The sequence below is a fragment of the Cucurbita pepo genome, chromosome 17, assembly GCF_057944985.1.
Source record: "Cucurbita pepo subsp. pepo isolate OVF chromosome 17, ASM5794498v1, whole genome shotgun sequence".
In the NCBI taxonomy this organism is placed as follows: domain Eukaryota; kingdom Viridiplantae; phylum Streptophyta; class Magnoliopsida; order Cucurbitales; family Cucurbitaceae; genus Cucurbita; species Cucurbita pepo.
The window spans coordinates 1,406,942-1,427,249 of record NC_141814.1 but is presented as its reverse complement, the minus strand read 5'-3'; the positions used below and the strand labels follow the sequence as shown (position 1 = coordinate 1,427,249).

At 37.2% G+C, this 20,308-nt stretch overlaps 3 protein-coding genes and 2 non-coding genes across 5 annotated transcripts; 1 reads left to right on the top strand and 4 right to left on the bottom strand.

Annotated features, from left to right (window-relative positions):
• The first annotated feature begins 266 nt into the window (after positions 1–266).
• On the top strand, positions 267–1,114 carry LOC111779306 (auxin-induced protein 22B). Its single transcript, XM_023659428.2, has 3 exons — positions 267–449; positions 526–840; positions 930–1,114. The coding sequence occupies exons 1-3, from the start codon at positions 295–297 to the stop codon at positions 997–999; spliced, it is 540 nt and encodes a 179-aa protein (XP_023515196.2). The 5' UTR covers positions 267–294; the 3' UTR covers positions 1,000–1,114.
• Positions 1,115–1,165: 51 nt separating this feature from the next.
• LOC111779430 (U2 spliceosomal RNA) lies at positions 1,166–1,361 on the bottom strand. The gene has a single exon (XR_002812696.2). It is a non-coding gene; the product is annotated as a U2 spliceosomal RNA (small nuclear RNA).
• Positions 1,362–2,522: 1,161 nt separating this feature from the next.
• On the bottom strand, positions 2,523–4,188 carry LOC111778928 (CBL-interacting serine/threonine-protein kinase 7-like). Its single transcript, XM_023658940.2, has one exon. It carries the CDS (start codon positions 4,131–4,133, stop codon positions 2,835–2,837), a length of 1,299 nt encoding a protein of 432 aa, XP_023514708.1. The 5' UTR covers positions 4,134–4,188; the 3' UTR covers positions 2,523–2,834.
• A 4,235-nt stretch (positions 4,189–8,423) lies between these two features.
• On the bottom strand, positions 8,424–10,940 carry LOC111779410 (uncharacterized). Its single transcript, XM_023659582.2, has 4 exons — positions 10,628–10,940; positions 9,757–10,179; positions 9,478–9,670; positions 8,424–9,368 (listed from the first exon to the last, which is right to left on the bottom strand). Exons 1-4 carry the CDS (start codon positions 10,643–10,645, stop codon positions 8,776–8,778), a joined length of 1,227 nt encoding a protein of 408 aa, XP_023515350.1. The 5' UTR covers positions 10,646–10,940; the 3' UTR covers positions 8,424–8,775.
• Positions 10,941–17,799: 6,859 nt separating this feature from the next.
• On the bottom strand, positions 17,800–17,939 carry LOC147787393 (small nucleolar RNA Z247). The gene has a single exon (XR_015413572.1). It is a non-coding gene; the product is annotated as a small nucleolar RNA Z247 (small nucleolar RNA).
• Between the last annotated feature and the right edge of the window lie 2,369 nt (positions 17,940–20,308).

The following is a 20,308-nucleotide window of genomic DNA, read 5'->3' as shown; positions in this document are numbered from 1 at the left end:
TAAATATATAAATTATATAAAATGTTTAATTTTATATAATTGTAAAGGCTATGGGGCCCCCACATCACATGGCAATGCTTGTACCTTAATATCCAACGCTCCCGATTGGGTTTCTCACAGCCACGTAAACGCATCTCAACCGTCCATTTTCACTGCTCTTCCTGTCCCCTCCTCTGTCCCTCCTTTGCCGCTGTCTGCTCCCATTCCCGCCGACAAATTCCCATCCTCATCCCCTTCTTCATCTTATCTATAAAACCACCTTTTTCTTCTCTCCCAAACAAAAAAAAAAAAAAAATGGATTCCAAGCTCTCCGATCTCAATCTCGGAGCCACCGAGCTCCGCCTCGGCCTCCCAGGAACCGCCGCCGAAAGCGACGGCTCTGCAGACAACTCTTCTGGGGTTCGAACTAACAAGAGAAATTTACAGAACGACTCTGCTCCTCCACCCAAGTATGCGCCGTTTCGATTACGACTCTTTGTTATGGTTTTTGGGGCTCTGTTTTGATTCTCAATTTGGGTTTTGTAGGTCTCAGGTTGTTGGGTGGCCGCCGATTAGATCCTTTAGGAAAACTACTCTGCTTCCCAAGAAAACAGAGGCAACCACGGCGGCGGAGGGCGGAGGGATTTATGTGAAAGTAAGTATGGATGGAGCTCCTTATTTGAGGAAGATCGATGTGGGTCTCTACAAGGGGTACCCTGAACTTCTCAAGGGTTTAGAGGAGATGTTCAAGTTCAGAATCGGGGCGTACTGTGAAAGAGAAGGGTACCGGGGATCGGATTATGCCCCAACTTATGAAGATAAAGACGGAGATTGGATGCTGGTGGGCGATGTTCCATGGCGGTGAGTTGTTCTAACAATTCCCTGAAATTCCAAATCTGTATTTAATTAAATTCATGAGCTTATTTGATTTGGTGATGAATTAAATGCAGGATGTTTATTTCGTCGTGCAAGAGGATGAGAATCATGAAAGGATCAGAAGTTGGGGGACTGAGAAATTAACACAGAACGATATGTGATGAATTTATTCAAGTTTTGTAACATAAATTTGCTGATGAAATCAAATTGTAATTAATATATACTTTTATTACGATATATATATTCCGAAGTCTCTTTATGGAGTGTTGATAATTCCATAAAACTGAGAAGCTTTAACAACTGAATATTGGAGGGGTGCGCCTGGCCCACACTGTAGTGCAACGAATAGGCGATGCTCGAGAGCCCCAATAGCAAGCTACTGTGGTGGGCTCTCCCCCTTGAAAAATTAATTTAATATCATGTGGGCCAATGGCCCACGTATCAGATATTAAACTGATAAGAACAGATACTACACTTGATCTTAGCCAAAAGGCCGAGAAAGGTATGCTTTAGAACGGCGTATGCAGGCCTGTTTTATACCCAGTCTCCTGCTCTTGCTTCTAAGTTCAACCGATGTGGGACAGATTGCTCACGGCAATTCTGTTCATTTTCTAAAATCCCATTTTCGTTGGCAAATTTAATTTTTTTATTTTTTCTTAAATTCCAATTCAAATCCTATTTTTGTTCTGGAATATTGAGTTTAGCATTTCAGTTGTAAAAAGGAAAAAAAAAAAAATAATAAATAACAATTTTGATCTTTGTTTTGTACAAAGACTATGATGTAAATAGAAAGATTATGAAACTCGATTATTGAATATATTCTCTCTTTTAAATTAAAAAAAAAAAAAAAACTAAAAAGACTTCAAAATTTAATAGGTTGTATTTTATATTATTTTTAAATATATTATTTATTACATAAATAAATTAATAAACTATTCATATATTTTATACTAATTTTTAATATATTATTTATAAAGTAGTAAAGAATATGATTTATAGGACAGAAAGTATATTAGGTTTAATATTCATACATATATTTAAATAATTTTAAAATATATTGTTTTCATTTTACATATTATTAAATGCATTTTTTGAAATTGAAATTTTCGGTTGAAAAACGTTGTTTTGCTTCTCTCAATCCATAATTTTTCTTATTTTAAATAAGAGTTTTATCAAAAGTAAAAATATTGAGTTGTTCAAAATATTGTATAAAGTAAATAATTTTAAATAACACGATTATATCAGAGTTTTTGGACACGTACATACATCACAATTTACATTATTATTTTTTAATTTAAGACCCTCCCCTTCATAACAATCATACAATAAGTCTTTTATAAAAATTTTATTTTCTTTATGCACCATTTCTTTAAACTATTTGTTTTTTATAATTTTCGATATATTTTATTTTACAAAATCTTTATTTAAATAATTATAGATTTATTTGTTAATTATTTTTATTATTTTTAAATTTCGTCTATGAATATATTTTATTAGAATAATTATAGATTTATTTGTATTTATTTATAAATTTTACCCTATTTTATCAAAGATGGTATTTAATAAGTATGAATTATTGATAAAAAAAAAAAAAAAATTAATGGGAGAGTTTTAAAAAGGTGGGGCCGTTATATGTCCAAACCCTCTAATGCATAAAGATAATCTAGTTTATTAAATCTAACATGTTATTGAATGTTTCCATTAATGAAGCATGGGTGAAATCTTTTTCTTTTCTCAGTTCATTTCAGTTCCTGAAATCAACTTTCACAAGATTAAACACCATACCATTTCTAACAATACACCACAAACATGTTAGACCTCCCCCTCTCCTCCCCTCAATTAAGCTCTTCTAGTCCAATTTCCATATAAACAAACACCTTCAACAATACCCCTGACCAATGCCAAGATGGAGCCTGAGCCGAGGCCCGGCCCCGGCTCGACTACCTTCCGAGCACCCGAAAAGAAGACTAGCTTGTGAATCATATGGCCTCCTCATTGGTATGCCAAGAAACAACAATGTCCTGCAACTTGGCTTTCAAATCCCCCCAATGCATCCTCTCGAACTCAGCTTTGGATTCAGCTACCTTGACTTCAACAATTAAGAGATTAGCAGTGATTTCCAAAACCTCCACCACCAAAATCATCCTCCCTTTCCCTAACCCAATTGCTCCGCTCTTCCCTTTCTCCACTCTGTACCCCAATTCCCCACCGATCTCTGTTACTCTCTCCTCCACCTTCTCCACGCTCACCGCCGTCGTGAATCTCTTCTTCTTACAATCATCCGTTGTCTCAAACAGCCCCGACAGATCCAAACCAGATGACATTGAAATTATATCAAAAGCATTTAATCCAGAAACCCCCAATTCAGATTTGTAATTACCCAACGATTCGAACAAGCTTCTGTTGCTGATTTGGGGCTTCGATCGCACCGATTTCTTGTACCACGAGTGCTGCATCAACGCCTCGATGCTCATCCTCGTGTTCGGATTTGGATCCAGAAGTTGGAAAATCAAATGCCTAGCCGGCTTAGAAATCGAATCGGGAAATTGATACTCCCGGCGGTAAACTTTACTGTACATGGCCACGAGATTGTTGTCGGTGAATGGGAGGTGTCCGGAGAGTAAGACGAAGAGGATAACGCCGCATGACCACGCGTCGGCTTTTGCGCCGTCGTAGCCTCTCCTGGTGACTACCTCTGGCGCTGCGTAAGCAGGGGTTCCGCACGCTGTGTGGAGCATTCCGTCTTTGATTTGTTCTGGTAACGCTGAGAGACCGAAGTCGGAGACCTTTAGGTTACCGTCTTCGTCGAGGAGGAGATTTTGGGGTTTGATGTCGCGATGAGCGACGGCGTTTTGGTGACAGAAATGCAGAGCAGAGACGAGTTGTTGAAAGTAGCGGCGAGCGGAGGATTCCGTTAACCTACCACGGCGGAGGAGTTTCGCGAAGAGTTCACCACCGGAGGCGTAATCGACGACGAGATAGATCTTCGTCTTTGTCGCCATGACTTCGTGGATTTTGAGGATGTTTGGATGGTGCTGAAGGCGGCGCATCGCGGCGATCTCACGGATAATGCAAGGCTCCATGGCGGCATCGATGGTTTTGTTCTTGTCGATGATTTTAATGGCGACGATGGAGTCATCGGCGAGAGAACGAGCCTGGTACACCTTAGCGAAGCTTCCACGGCCGAGAAAACGACCTAACTGATATTTGCCGAGAAGGATGGCGCCGGTGGGCAGCGGCGGGAGCGGCGGAGGGGTGGGCGGACCACCGGACTCCATTGTGAAATATCGGTAATCGAAACGGAGATTACCGACTGATGTTTCGTTTCAATTTAGGGAAAAGGGTTTTTATAGGCTCCATTTTCGCGTTCGTTGGGAATTTCCTTTTCCATAGAAATTTTAGGAGTTTTCTTTTTCTTTTTCTTTTATTCACCAAAATGCCCTTCTTATTTTTTACCATGATTAACGTTTTTGCCATTTTTGTAATCCGTGTTGAGGGGTCAGTTTCGAGATAATGTGAGGGACAAGTTTAATTTATCATTTAATTTATCATTCAAATTAAGTTTTGATAATTTACTGTGTTAAACTTTGAATGAGACTTAAAACTTTACCGAGGGTCAAAATTGTAATCTAAAGTTGCATCGGTCCTCTATCAACGGTCGGAAAATTTAAGAGCTGATGGGTGACGTGGCTGCTGTCGACTGTGAATGGAGTTATGACGTGGAGTAAGCAGTAGCGATTTAAGAAATTTGGCGACAGTGGAGTTGACACGTGGAGATACAGTTCATCGATTCGGAAATGTGGGGTCCAAATTTGGAGAAGTTGACTACGCTCCTATTATTTGTTGATTAGGTGTCTCGAAAATATTAAAAGAATAAAATTTAAGAATATTCCCCTAATTATACCTCCAAAAATACAAATTTTATTCTATAATTTAATATGGTTTAATAGTTTTTTTTTTTTTTTTTTAATTTTTTTTGTTTGTTTCTCATAATATTTTTTTTTAAAAGAAAATATTTAAGTTCTTAGTTACTCTTTTATTACTGTTTTTACTTTGTGTTTTAAAATTTAGATAAAAATTAGATAAGAAAGAAAAAATAAAATTCTTTCTTCCCCTCCATGTGGTTGGTCTTCTAACTGACGATTACTTGCGATTTCAGCTCTATAGGAACGAAGTATCAAATCAAAATCAAGTCGTTTATTCAAACAACAATTGGAGGATTTCTTCTTATTATCGATGTCTCGAATATCCATCTAATGCATTCTTTTCAATCTTGTACAAAGGATACACAGGCACCCATACCCGAAGATTTAAAATTGCTTCCCTTTTGCATTTAATAATATTAAGAGAGATATAGCAATACAACCTCACTGCTAGCACATATTGTCATTTTTTGGTTTTGGAACTTTGGTTTTTAAAATGCGCCTACTAATAATAGGTTTCCACACGAATAATTTATTCTCATTCCAAAATCGAAGTGGGATCTCACAATCCATCAAACCTTTGAGACCTAGCGTTCTACTCGTTCCTCTTTCTGATCAAGGTGAGATCTCACGTATCCATAAATAATTTGTGCAATTGGAAAGGGTTTTGGAAGGTGATTTGAGCAAGCTCCTAGCCCATAAATGTAGAAACAGAGCTTATTGGGCTTCCTCAACCGGACGAATCTCTGTTTCTCTCGTCATCTTTCTAAGGTTTTCTGTGGCACACGATTTCTGCATAGTTCTTCAAATTTCTTGTGTAAAATGTGTTCAGTTGGAACCTCCAAGGGAATTCTGGAGATAGCCAAGTTTGGGCGTTACCCTACCTATCTGTTTAATGTTCACCTTCTTGTAAAAAATCGCAACAATTAGACTGACTCTTGACCCGTAGGTCTTGACACAAGGTTAGAATTCTAACTATTCTAGAGTGGCATCTCACTGATGACACGTCGATGATATGTGATTTTGTGAGTAATGCAGGCATTTAAGTTCAAAGCTGTTGAACTAATTGGTCCGCATGTATCCATGTTACAGCTCATGCCCACTTTGGTTCGTTACGTATCGTTGTCAATTTCACGGTTTTAAAAAGCGTCTGTTAGGGAGAGGATTCCACACTCTTATAAAAGATACTTCGTTCCCTTCTCCAACTAACGTGTAATCTCACAATCCATGCCTCCACATCTCACTGATACTATTTGTAACAGCTCAAGCGCACTGCAAATAGACATCATTCACTTTGACCCGTTACATATTGCCATCAGTCTCACAGTTTTAACCGATATAGGATCTCACAATCCACCCCCCTAAAGAGTCCAACGTCCTCGCTAGCATTCGCTCGATGTAACTCTGATACCATTTGTAATAACTTAACTCCACCACTAGCAAATATTGTCCGCTTTAGTCCGTTACGTATCGCCTTCAGCCTCATAATTTTAAAACGCATCTGTTAGGGAGAGATTTTCATGCTCTTATAAGAAGTGATTCGTTCTCCTCTCCAGATCTCACAATCCATCTGTAGTAAAGTTATTGATGACTAAGAACACGAAGAACAAGAAGAGCTGAATCAAACTTTGGAGAAACCAATGCAATGTCATGTCTCATCTGGCTTATCCATTTTTGAAAGCTAGTTTCCTTATAAGATGATTATCCTTTTTACATTATGCAAATATTTTTGTTTTATTGGACTCTCAATTTTTAAATTACTTCAAGAAATTTAAATTATTTTTTTTATTTTTATTTTGAGAGATTCGTGATAATAATTTTATTAAATATTTTATTTTTGAATAACGCCTCATTCGTTGAGTGTAAAATGATAGGTCGTTGTAGATTTTTTAATAAACACGGTTTAAATATTATTTGAATATTAAAATAGCTATGCATAAAAATTATTTTTAAGTCAATTAAGTTTTAATTAATATTGCAATATTATAATTCAAAAGGGTCTCTATTACACTCATTATTATCATTTAATTTTTATTTACTATCAATTGAATTATTGATAGATTAATTTATTTATTGATAATGATAAATAGGTCATATTGAAAACAAGACATTCATTATTAATTTTTTTTAAAATCAAATAATGTAAAGGATAATATATTATTATTTATTGAATCTTTCAATAAATAAACTTAGTTTTCATTAATTGATTTATTACCATCTAAAAATAAGCTATAAAAACAAGCTTTTCAAACTAGTGTTAAGAAAAATCCAAATTTATTAAAACCATTAGTGGTTTTTTTTTTTTTTTTTTTTTAATAAAATAAACTAATATTCTTCATTTTAATAAAAAAAATGAAATATTTCTAAAATGCACGTGAGTGAGAATAAAACATTTTGAAAAGACTCGTGTTAGTCTATGAGAATAGTCTATGCTCTTAGAAGGAAAAGAGTAAGTAACATGATTATGTCGTAAGAGATGTAGGAGAATATCATGATTATTAGATGTCGAATTAAAATTTTAAGTCTTTTGAATGCAATTTTTTAAAAATATACTATAATTTTTTAAATAAGTTAAAATTACTCAATATTTGAAATATTAAAGTTTTTAATCCAATTTTGTACAGAAAAAAGTTATATCAACAAAATTAAATTTTAATCGATTTTTTTTTTTTTTTTTCAAAAGATGATTTTTGATTGACGATACTCTATAATCAAACTCTAATCCAATTGAACCTAAAGTCAAGGATAAGAACTATTCAACTAAGTCACTTATTTGAAAATAATTGAAAAAAAAATGAAAATAATATCCAAATTGGATATATTATTGGATAAGATATTAATTATTCAAATAGGATTTAAATATGTGACGAGCTTCTTTTCATGACCTAAGTTTTAAATAATTAAATGTCTTGATTGTGTCGATGATTATTTGGCTTGGAGCTAATATTATAATTTTATTATATTTTTAAAAGGGTAATAACCAAAAATGTATAATAAAAAAATAAAGGGGGAATCATGAGAATATTAAATGGACCCATTATTTAGTTAAAAATAACAAGAAGTTGAATGGGTTTCTTAGAAAACCATTCAAATTAAATTAATTAATTATATATATATATATATATATATAATTTTTTCCCACAATTTATAATTAAATCCAAATTCAATTATTAATATTATTGTTTATGTTATTTTACTCAGTTTAATTAATAAGTGTGGTAAAGGAAACTTTTTTTTTTTTCTAAATGTTCACATTAATTGGAACATTGTTTTTCATAAAAGTAGTTTTTTAAAAAATAAATAAATAATTCGAAATTAAAAAGGGAAAGAAAAGCTCTCAAAAGACGAGAAATTATTAATTTTGATGTATAAATATTTTGGCAAAATTATGCTTTTAAGTCGTCCTGCTGTTCCCTTTTAGGAAGCATTCACTCTTCGATTCAATTATAAAAAAACTCTTATATTTTAAAAATAAATTAATAAAAATATTAACAAACTTTGTATTTTTATTTAATAAATTATTCTTTAACTAAAAAAAGAAGTCGCGAATGAATTGCTCACAGGCTAATGCCAAAAGTACATAGATAACGAAACAAATCAAAAAAACGCGTGTTGCCAGCCATGATCAAGAAGTTTCCACAAATGTGACAAAAGCTTAGACTTTGGTCGAGTCCTAACAAACTTTGTATTTTATTTAATAAATTATTCTTCATCTTAAAAAAAAAAAAAAAAAAAAACTCTTATTACTATTGCAAAATTCTACAATATATGTTTTTTTCAAAAAAAAAAAAATTACAAAGACGATTGGCAATCCAAATTTTCAACCAAAAACGGAAGGATTTTCCTTTTTTTTTTTTTTTTTTTTTTTTTTTTCCTCCACTAAACAAAAGGACATTTATATATATCCTGATATTTAATATTTACCCACTTAATTATTATTTTTTTTCTTTTGTTTATGATATTTTAGATTTTCAATACAAAAAAATAAACAAAATTTCTACGGATTCTCTTTGAGGATCGATGTCAATCCAGTAACGATCTTCGCTCCTTTATCGAGACTCTTCGGTTTGATCGCCGGAGGTTGCCAGGCCGTCACTGCCACAGCCGCCTTCTCACCGCCATTAAAACATTTCTGCGGCGGAGGCGATGATTTCATCGAATCACTCTCAGGTGATGTTGTCGTCGTCGTTTCCTCGTCGAAAATCATTTCGAATTCTTCGCAGTCCGTCTCTATCGAGGACTGCTCGCTGCTGTCGCTTCGGTCCTCGTCCGTGATTTCGTTCTCGTTTTGCGATGGATTTGGAGGTTTGGATCTGATGTGAGAGGAAAGCCATTTGGATCTCATGTATTCGGCTTTCCTCCATGGCGGAAAGTGCATCCCCTTCTTTTTCAAGCTCTGTCTCGCCGCCTCCGATACGATCGAGACGATTTGACCTAGACGATCCGTTTTGCCGACGAAGATAGTCGGAAGTACTTGGAGGATCGCCTTGTACACACCAGTCGAACGAGCGATCTCAAACTCCGATCTGAAATCTATGTCTATCACCAATCTCTCGCCCTCCACCATCACATCGATGTATTCATATTCCCCTACACCAAGAATATTCAGTTTAATTCGAATCTACTGGAGTTTTTTTTTTTTTTTTTTTTTTTTTTTTTTTGTTTCATTGTTTGGTTTTGTTCTTAGAAGAGTGAGTACCTGCAGGATATGAAGGAGATTTGTCCCATTTTGATTTACAGATTGAAGAATCGTAACCGAGAGATGTAAGCGCATCCGTGACAACTTTTCTCAAATCGTTCTTCATTTTGTGAATTTTATTGTTCTTCTCAACAATCTTTGCGGTGTCCGCTAAGAGATTTCTCTCGGTTACACTGGCGCAGAGAATCAGACTCTGATTCCCAAAATCGATTCGGATCAATTTAAGTTTTCAAGACCTTAGAGTACTAATTTTCAGAGAATAATCGAAGTGGCGTTTACCTTGAGTAAATCGGAAACATCTGCACCAGATGATCCGATTGTTACCGATTCACCAAAGTCATCGGACTCATCGTCGGAACTGTCATTACTGTTTCCGTTGAAGCAATTACAGCGGTTGCGACCATTTTTCATAGCAGTGGCCACTGACGACTGCTTCTCGTTGCTCTCCTCTATAAAACACTGAATCATTTTAGCCAAACAGATGGAGCTCGGCTCGAACTCACCCACTCCATCTTTATTGACGATGAGCTGTGCGGCCTCTCCAGTCGCTATGGGCTTTTCCGCTGAAGAATTCTTTAGAACATTCGGAAACGGCCGATCGAAGAGCTTTCTCAAACGCGATTTCAGCATCGGCTTGCCTGGATCATTACGAATGGCAACCCTTCCATTTGGAGGATCGATATCAATAGGCTGAATCTTCATCTGGAGATGAAACGAAGAAAAGGTACGAACAGATTTTTTCAAAACAGGAATAAAAAAAGTAAATGAGGGTTTTAAGCTTAATCTGAACTCTAAAACCCTCAGGCTTTCTTTATGATGCAGTAATTAGTAATTACGACGCTCTTCATCTCTGCTCCATTATTAGAATCAATTAATAAGCACCGATTCATAATAAAATCAAAGAAGATGAACACAAGCTCGATGCTTCTAATTTTCCTTTTCATACATTCATCCCGCTCTTAGAAATCAGAGAAATTACACAAAATTGATGAACATTCAGAGAAATTACTGCCAAGAAAACAATACTCCAGTTCAAAATTCATTCTCCTCCACCAAACACTCTTCTCAAATTCAAAATTACAGAATAAAAGAAACCTTAGAAGTCAGAATATACCAAAAATTTAACCAAGAGGATGCTAGAGATGGATACCTTTCCCCGAAATTCCATGGAACTAGCGCGGATAACTTCGTAACTAAGCGAACGAGGAAATGGAATTCGGATCAGAGCTTTTCGTGAAATACATGACGGCGATGATCGGAGATTCGAAGAGTGCGAGCGGATTGTGAAGAATCAGTCGCTGGAATATTCATTTCACCGGCCCGATGGTCGTCGCCGGTGAAGATGATGATTAAGATACAGAAGTTTTGCAGGGATTTTTGTGATTCTCAAAAGGCGGATTGTGGAGTAAACAAATTTGGGGCTGGACTTCTTTATAACAATTTCAGATTGCTGACTGGGACTGTTTAGCCACGTCATAACCCCATGGCATGTGTTATTTTTCATTTTTATAATGTCAGAATTGATGACGTGGAGGGTGAAAGGTATTATGCCGATGTAACGTGGCGATTTCTTATTCGTTGTGAGTCAATTATATTGAATTTACGCCAATGCCCTTAGTTCTAGTGGACTGTTTGATGACCCTCTGTATCCGGGGTAAAATAGTAAATCGCTCGAAAGGTCCAAATAAAGTATGACAGTACGAGATAATTTGTTTATTAATTTTTAATCATGGTAATTTTTTCTTACCCATTTTTTTATTTTAAAAAATATTTGACAAATACTAATATTTAAAACATATTTACACTTTTAATATTATATAAAATTAACCTCTAATTTGTTTTTTCATTAATACTCTTATTTTTTTAAAAAAAAAAATCATTAATTTTCAAAAGTAACATTAAAAAATGCGAAAATAATCTATGAAGTATCCATAAATAGTTTTTATATTTTTTTAGTTGAGATATTATTGAAACTTTCGCTATTTAGAGTTATTTTTATCAATTTAGCTTAAAGTTTAATATTATTAAATGAATTTAGTCTATTAGTTTTTAAATTATTTAATAAATTTTTGGTCTTAATTTTAATTTAATCAAATCTTTTAACATAGTCAATAAAGATTGAGAGTAAAATACAATGAAAAAATAATTTAAAAAATTAGAAAAAAAAGTATTAAATAAAAGTTTTACATCCTTTTGACCGAATATTAAGTAAAGTTAAAACTATATTTCTATTTATATTATATATAAAAACAAAAAGTTATAAGTTGCTTTTTTTTTTTTTTTTTTTGAAAATTATGATTAAAATTAATGAAATAGGTTTCCATTAAAGGGGACAAAAATTCAGCTTTTTTTCAAATGTAATTATTCTTTTTTGTTAAGATAAAGTCTTTCAATATCCATTGCTATTATCTGTCAATTACTTATTGATTTTAGTGAAGAAATTAATAAAAGTTATAACCATAATGATTCCTTCTTATTATTATTATTATATAATTATTTATTAATATGTTTATTAACAAATTTCTTCAAAAATTCTTATGTAACGTACAAAAATATAAATTAGGTAAACGTAACAACCTTCCTACATTTGGCACACAAGTTGTCTGATACCTGCTCTCAAATTGGTAAATGCTAGTAAATATTGTCTTATTTGAATTTTTACTTTCAAATTTCTCCAGATTCTAAAACGCATATGTTAGGAGAGGTTTCCACGCTCTTTGTAATGAATGTCTTGTTTCCCTCTCAAATAGATGTGGGATCTCATCCACAAAGAGAACAATATCTGCTAGCGGTGGATCTGGGACGTTACTAATGATATCAGAGCCAGGTTACCGGACGAGTTCCCCGAAGGGGTTAGACACGAGGTAGTCTGCCAGTAAGGACGCTGGGCCTCAAAGGGAGGTGGATTTGGGGGCGGTCCCACATCGATTGGAGGAAGCAAAGAGTGCCAGCGAGGACGTTGGGTCCCAAAGGGGGGTGGATTGTGATGTCAAACCACCAATCTATAAGTGTGTGGAAACCTTGTGTTTTAAAGCCTTGAGGGGAAGCCCGAAAGGGAAAGCCCAAAGAGGACAATATCTTCTAGCAAGGTATCTGAAGCGATACCAAACTTTTTTTAATGATTAAAATACGAAGCTATTGATAAAATAAGAAAATGGCACATTTTAATGTTTATAAGTTTAAGGAGACAAGATTATCGATGCCAGCTTAATTAGTGAGCTCGTTCTAATGATATACTTAGTTGAATGATTTATCGATTAAATTTCATATCTTAACCTCATCATTCCCAAACTTCAAAAAGATTTTTGGAACAGGGGATTGTTATTTGCTTTTGAGACTCAATCCCCCTTTATATTTACTAATATAATAACTTTTCGACTCGTTCGGGACACGTTGCACGCTTTAGATATATATATTATTTACAATAAACTATTCATTATTGATTGATCCAATAATTATGGTTATCAAAGTAATTATAGTTTACCTAACATAAATTTATAGACGTCAATTTAACTCACACAAACTTACCCAAAACGAAGCAAAAAATTTCGATTACACTGAGAGTGGAGAGAGATTATTCTCCATCAACTAGATCCAGATATATTCTTTTTTCTTCAAAGAATAAATGAAGAATTTTAGGAGGCTAAATAATGAAACAGGAGTTTGGGATAGAGTTGGGAAAGGCGTCTCTATCCCATTAATCTCTACATTAAACGTATAGTCTGTCGATAAAAAATTGACGTATAGTCTGTCGATAAAAAATTGATAATATGATTATTGATTAATTAATTGCAAATAAGCATTTTTGGGGCCTCTAAAATCTTGTGGACTTCCCAATAATATTTGATTGCCTTAAATTTATGAGACATGAGGTGAGAGTATCAAAAGGACATCCACTTTCTTTTATCAATGGCCAAACCTCTAATTTCAAACCAATGGGTGTATTTCCTATGCTTTTAATGTTCAACAATCAAACTCATGCATTTGGAGAGGTTGTTCTGTGTCTTCTCCAAGTGCTTTTCACGTCGTAAAAAGTTGAATATATAGTAGTTGTTCTTGTTCAGATTGGGCTTCATCCTCGAACCACCCAGTCCTTCTTCGACCTATACACAAGAGATCAATGATCAAAACCTAAATGTACTAGAAAGTGATCATCGATGGACATTAGCCATCAAAACCCTAAATTAGATCAATTCTCACGTGGAAAAATAGAACCAGATAATGACGGAAAAACTTACCCTAAATAATAAAATGAAATTTTTGGGAATTGAATTCAATGAGGGTTTTGAATTTAAACTTTAGTAAATAATATTAACCCTAAATTATTTGTGGTTTTAAACATAGGAAATTTAAATATTGTAACAACCGTCCAATTTTTTAGAATTTATTTATTAATAATACAATTTGCTTAATATAAGTTATTAAAAATTATATAGGCATCATCTTTCACTCCTTCTTAACTGATTGTTCAGTCATATGAGAATACCAAAAGAGAGGTCTTAGGTGTAGCTTGTGTTAGATTGAATGGCACAATGACCTATATGGGTCACGACCTCATGTATTTATAGATGCGTATAATGAAGATTACATTCCAAATCTATGATTTGGTAACAAACCATAAAATCATAGATTTGGTAACAAACCCTTCAAATCATAACAACTAGTAAATCTTAGACTATTTTAGTATATACAGTTATGATCTATTTTAGGTTTAACACCCCCCCTCAATCTGGACGATGTACTACTAAGTTCAGATTGCGCCTAAAATAGCTAAAAGAAGGAGCTGGCAGTGGCTTTGTCATGATATCGGCGAGCTGATCCTTGGAAGATATGAGTCGAACATCAAGCTGACGAGTCGATACTCGTTCACGAACGAAGTGATAATCAACCTCAACATGCTTCGTCCGTCGATGAAAGATTGGATTGGCGGATAGGTAGGTGGCACCAATGTTGTCACACCATAGGCTAGGCGCTCGCGCTTGCGAGATCCCGAGCTCACGCAAGAGGACTTGGATCCAAATTAATTCGGCAGTGGCATCAGCAACCGCCTTATATTCGGCTTCCGTACTAGAGCGAGAAACTGTCGATTGTTTTCTCGAACTCCAAGAGATAAGATTGCCACCAAAGAAGATCACATAGCCTCCAGTGCTTCGACGATCATCAGGATTCCCAGCCCAATCAGCATCTGAAAAGGCACTCAACAAATCAGTGCTGGACTTTGTAAGACACAAACCCATATCAATCGTGTCATGTAGATAACGGAGAATTCGTTTGACTGCCGCCCAATGTATAGAAGTCGGAGAGGACATGAACTGACACACTCTGTTGACACAGAAGGATATATCAGGACGTGTCAGAGACAAATATTGGAGAGCACCAACGACACTTCGATAGCGAGTAGTATCCTCAGGTGAGAGCTTTTCACCACCATTCAATAACAACTTCTCACTGGGAAGCATAGGTGTGGGCACACCTTTGGAGGTGAGCATATTGGTTCTGGCTAATAAATCTCGAATGTATTTATGTTGTGTCAGAATAAGTCCACTAGAAGTATGGCGGACCTCAATCCCAAGAAAATAACTCAAAATACCAAGATCCTTGACGGCAAAATCATCCTGAAGCTGTGTAAGAAGTTTCTCAGTAGCCGTAGAAGATGAGCTGATGATAATAATATCATCAACGTAGATGAGGATATACATCTGAATGCCCGTTTTGTTAAAAATAAAAAGAGAGACATCAGCCTTTGAAGGTGTAAAATCCAGCTGTAATAGTTTGGAGCTAAGGCGAGAAAACCAGGCACGCGGAGCTTGTTTAAGGCCATAAAGCGACTTATCCAGCTTGCAGAGATAACCAGGGTGTTGAGAATCCACAAATCCAGGGGGCTGCTTCATATAAACATCTTCATTAAGAAGGCCATGAAGAAAAGCATTTTGAATATCAATCTGCCGAATAGCTCAACCACGAGAAATAGCAAGAGATAATAAGAGCCGAATGGTAGTGGGCTTAACAACTGGACTAAAGGTATCATCATAATCAACGCCATACTGCTGTTTAAAACCTTTAGCAACCAGGCGTGCTTTGTAGCGATCAATAGAGCCATCTGGCTTTTGTTTGAGTTTGAAAACCCATTTGCAATCAATAACGTTAAGACCAGCACGAGGAGGAACTAAGTGCCATGTCTTATTTTTTTGAAGTGCCTGAAATTCATCATTCATTGCCTGACGCCAGAGGGGATGCTCAATAGCAGTAATATGTGAAGTAGGTTCAGAGGCAGAAGACCGAGCTACAAGATATGTTACTGTTCCATCTGTACGCACCTTGGGTTTCTTGATATTGTGCTTCAATCGAGTACCATACGGATGAGTAGTAGGTGCAGGATCCACATTTGAGGGGACGACCCTATCAGCCGTTGCGAGGGGAGCAACCGATGCTACAGCAGTTGGTTGACCAACGGCCGAGGATTCGACCGGGCATTGCGCAATATCATCTGCTGGCGGAGGAGCCGAGGCCTCAATCATTGGCGGAACAACCAACGCCGATTCGCATGGCAGCGACGCGGAGGATTGTTGCGGCAATTCCGAAGCTGATGTAGACACCAAATTTTCTGCATCCAAAGAGTTAGTAGGCCCAGACATATGCATGTGATCATTCTCCAAATTAGTACTGCTATTACCCAAATGCAAGGTGCACAAATCAGGGGCATTATGCGTCGACTGCATGATTGGGGAAGAATTAGGTGAGGCTCTCTTGAATGGAAAAACATTTTCATCAAATATGACATCTCTAGATATATAGACACGACCAGAATCGGTGTCAAGACACTTATACCCTTTATGTGAAGAACTGTAGCCTAGAAAGACACATTCCTTTGATCGAAAAGAGAACTTTTGTTTGTTATAAGAACGAAGATGAGGCCAACAAGCACACCCAAAATTTTTTAATAAGGAGTAATTTGGTGGGGTATGAAAAAGAAGCTCTAAGGGGCATTTTTTATCGATGACACGAGTAGGAAGACGATTGATGAGATATGTGGCTGTAAGAAACGCGTCGTCCCAAAATTTAATAGGTACATGAGCATGAGCTAGAAGGGCTAGGCCAGTTTCAACAATATGACGATGCTTGCGTTCAGCAGACCCATTTTGTTGATGTGTGTGAGGGCACGAAACACGATGACCAATTCCAAGGGAACGAAAAAATGTGTTATGAATTTTCTGATATTCCCCACCCCAATCAGATTGGACCCACTTGATTTTAGTATCTAGGAGGCGCTCAACATGAGCTTGGAATTGCAAAAATATACGAGGAGCTTCTGTACGATCATGCATCAAATAGATCCACGAAAATTTACTGAAATCATCAATGAAACTAATATAATATTTAAAACCCCCAACAGATGGAGGTGCAGGGCCCCAAACATCCGAAAAAATAAGTTCCAAAGGTGACGAAGACCTATGGGAAGAACTAGTATATGGTAATCGATGACTCTTTGCTAACTGACACACATTACAAACTGACAAAGATGACTCACTAGCACACGAAATATTATTTAGACGCAAAATGGATTTTATTACTTGAGATGAAGGATGTCCAAGACGTGCATGCCATTGGGCGTGAGTAGTAGATCTGCTCACCAAGGCGTGCTTGAGATTATCGACATCGGATGGCTTAATAGGATAAAGACCAGATTCACACCTCCCATTTAGGAGACTTTTCCTCGACTGTCGATCCTTTATAGAAAAATGCCAAGGATGGAATTCAAAGAATACGTCATTATCACGAGAAAATTTATGAACAGAAAGAAGATGTTTGGAAATTTCAGGCACATGCAAAATATTACGCAACGCAAGAGGACGAGTAGCAGTATTAATTAGAGAATGACCAGTATGCAAAACACGCAAACCTGCTCCATTGCCGACTTGAACTTGTTCACCTCCATGATAACGTTCACGCACAGCGAGACAATCCAGGTCACTGGTGATATGGTCTGTAGCGCCTGTGTCGCTGTACCAATTTGGGTCAATCTTGTAAGAGGAAGTAGTCGCCAGTGCCGTAGGAGGAGCAGAAGAAGGTTCATCTTGATAGGACTCATCCATCCTATGCCAGCAGCGGATAGCAGTATGCCCCACTTTGCCGCAGATCTGGCAGGAAGGACAAGCAGAAGGGCCACGACGATCACCAGCAGGATGAGAGGGTGCATAACCTTGAGAACGACCACGACCGCGATCCCTACGCCCACGATTCTTCTGCTGACCACCACGACTAGCATAATTGGCAGAAGATCCAAGATTTAACTGAAGTTCAGCCTGGTGTTGTAGTTGGCGAGCTTCATACGTCATTAGATGTGCAAACACATCATCAAGGGTGAGGGCTTCACTCTTGGTAGTCATTGAGGTGACGAAGGGATCATAGTCAGGGCCAAGACCAGCGAGAAGATACGCGATCACATCATCATCCTGCAAGGCAGAGCCGGCGGCGGCCAGCTCGGTGGCTAGCCCTTTGATCTTGCAAAAATAATTTGCAGCAGATTGATCTCGTTTCTTGGACGTGGCGAGCTCAACACGAATCTGAGTAGTGCGAGCACGAGTTGACGATGAAAACATCCGCTGCAGGGTATCCCACGCCTCCTTGGACGTAGTAGCGGCAACCACATCATGAAGAATCTCCTCAGACATGGAGGAGAGAAGGCCGCTAAGGACTTGTTGATCCTGATCATACCACTGATTATAGGCCGGATTAGAGACCAGCTCAGCACCAGCAGCAGTTGAGGAAGGGATCAGCTTGGCAGGTGCAACATTGGTCCCATCGAGGTAGCCCATAAGCTTCGTACTCCGTAGGTAGGGGAGGAGCTGGGCACGCCATATGATGAAGTTGTTTTTGGTTAGACGAATTGTGACAACATGGTGTAGAGGGATTGGATATTGTTTAAGGCCAAAAGTCGCCATGGTAGTTGAGACGGTGTTGGAGATGGTGGATGGAGAGGAGGAAGAAGACATGGCGAGGAGTTTAAAAAATAAACCTTGGCTCTGATACCATGTTAGATTGAATGGCACAATGACCTATATGGGTCACGACCTCATGTATTTATAGATGCGTATAATGAAGATTACATTCCAAATCTATGATTTGGTAACAAACCATAAAATCATAGATTTGGTAACAAACCCTTCAAATCATAACAACTAGTAAATCTTAGACTATTTTAGTATATACAGTTATGATCTATTTTAGGTTTAACAGCTTGGATGTGAGCATTGGACCGCATGATCGGGAGAGCATGAAAATTCTTTCCTCAGACTACTTTGACTTTACAGTACTCAATTTCATCGAGCCTGCATGTTTGAATCTGTTACTTGGCAGACTGTGGTTGCACAAAAAGGGGGGCCATCCTCTGTGCACCTGAAACAAGAATTCCCCCTCGGAACTTCCTTCGGTGGTAACCAGGGATTTGCATGGAAAACATGGCAAGGTCAATAATGCCCCAGTACTATAAATCCAACCCGAGGCTTCTTTTGCCGCTTTATCTTTATCCGGGTTTGATTTCGACACTGTTCAGGTTTTTGACCATTTGGATAGTAAGGAGCTCATTGGTCTTTACTTTGACCCATATGCAAATCACGCAGTGACTAACATCATGAGGCAGATTGATTACTTCCCTTGGGGTTAGGGAAGAATCAGCAAGGCATAACAGAAATACCAGAATACCCAACCTCTATACGGGAAAGGATAGATAGATACGCTCCTTCGAAGGAAGATCAAAGGGAGCGAGAGGAAAGAATCCAAAGTTGGGTCTTGGCCAAAAAGAATGGAATGGCCAGACTTTTGATTGGAAAATCCCTACTTCAAAACCCTTAACGCTTACTTTGTTCAGGGGCAGATTTCCTTTTTGTGGCTTTCCTGAGCCTTGGTATTGCCCTACTACTTAAAAGAGAGAGAATGCCGGGGTTTATTTGATTTCAATCTTCTTCGATACCAGCCTCAAGCTAGAAGACTGTGAGCCGGTGCAGCTGATGGAAAAGGATTGGGAAGAGAACATGGACTCTCTTTGAGAATGTTTATGTCCTTGAAGATGGAGATGAAATTGAGCCAATAGGATAGGGTTGATTCGGTCTTCCACTCCAGAATTGGTACCTCGCAGAAGAGTCCAGACCTATGCATCTAGAGTCAGAACCAGAGTCCGAGTCCGAAACCGAGTCAGAGTGTCTGAGTCTGATAGTGAATCTCCTTTTAAAGAGGTAACCTCTTCCTTTTACCCTTTCTTTGAACAACGGGTCTCAGTAAGCAAATATTGGGTTGGGTGGGCTACAGCCTCTTTCTTTTCTTTTCCAAACAAGCTACAGCTTTTGAATCGAAGCCAGGTCACTCTTTCTAAAGAGAATCAAATCAGATTATGAGAATGAAATCTTATCCGGCATTCTCTTTTCTAAGTGCCGCGCTTACTCAATGCCAAACCAATGAAAAGAGTCCTAGTCCACCACAGCTGAATGCGTACTTTTCTAGTTAGCCCGCCGACAGAGAAGGAAAGGAAAGCAAAATGACTTGCTTCAACTGAAGAAAGGAATGTCCCATGACTCAGGCATTCGCTTGCTGCGGATTCGGCCATAAGAACTGACTCGGCGACAGCAAGGTTTGAAATCAGTCTTTGTTTGATTGATCTTGCACTTTCATTTCAAGTAGTGCTTGAGAGAGGAAATGGCAAAGCCAAGAACCAAGCTGACTGAATGAAAGCTAACAATTTCATTGCCTCACAGCCTGAATGCCTGCTTCCCGCTCCGAACCTGGATGACTGAATTTCCTGTGCCCTATTCACTCTCTTCCTTCTCATTCATTGATC

Excerpts from the sequence above, each read along its gene's own strand:
- LOC111779306 (XM_023659428.2), top strand. The coding sequence starts at position 295 with ATGGATTCCAAGCTCTCCGATCTCAATCTCGGAGCCACCGAGCTCCGC. Across the intron at positions 450-525 it reads GACTCTGCTCCTCCACCCAA|GTCTCAGGTTGTTGGGTGGC; the intron begins GTATGCGCCGTT and ends TGGGTTTTGTAG. Across the intron at positions 841-929 it reads GTGGGCGATGTTCCATGGCG|GATGTTTATTTCGTCGTGCA; the intron begins GTGAGTTGTTCT and ends AATTAAATGCAG.
- LOC111779410 (XM_023659582.2), bottom strand. Across the intron at positions 9,671-9,756 it reads ATGTTTCCGATTTACTCAAG|AGTCTGATTCTCTGCGCCAG; the intron begins GTAAACGCCACT and ends TTTGGGAATCAG. Across the intron at positions 9,369-9,477 it reads ATCTCCTTCATATCCTGCAG|GGGAATATGAATACATCGAT; the intron begins GTACTCACTCTT and ends TTCTTGGTGTAG.
- LOC111778928 (XM_023658940.2), bottom strand. The coding sequence starts at position 4,133 with ATGGAGTCCGGTGGTCCGCCCACCCCTCCGCCGCTCCCGCCGCTGCCC.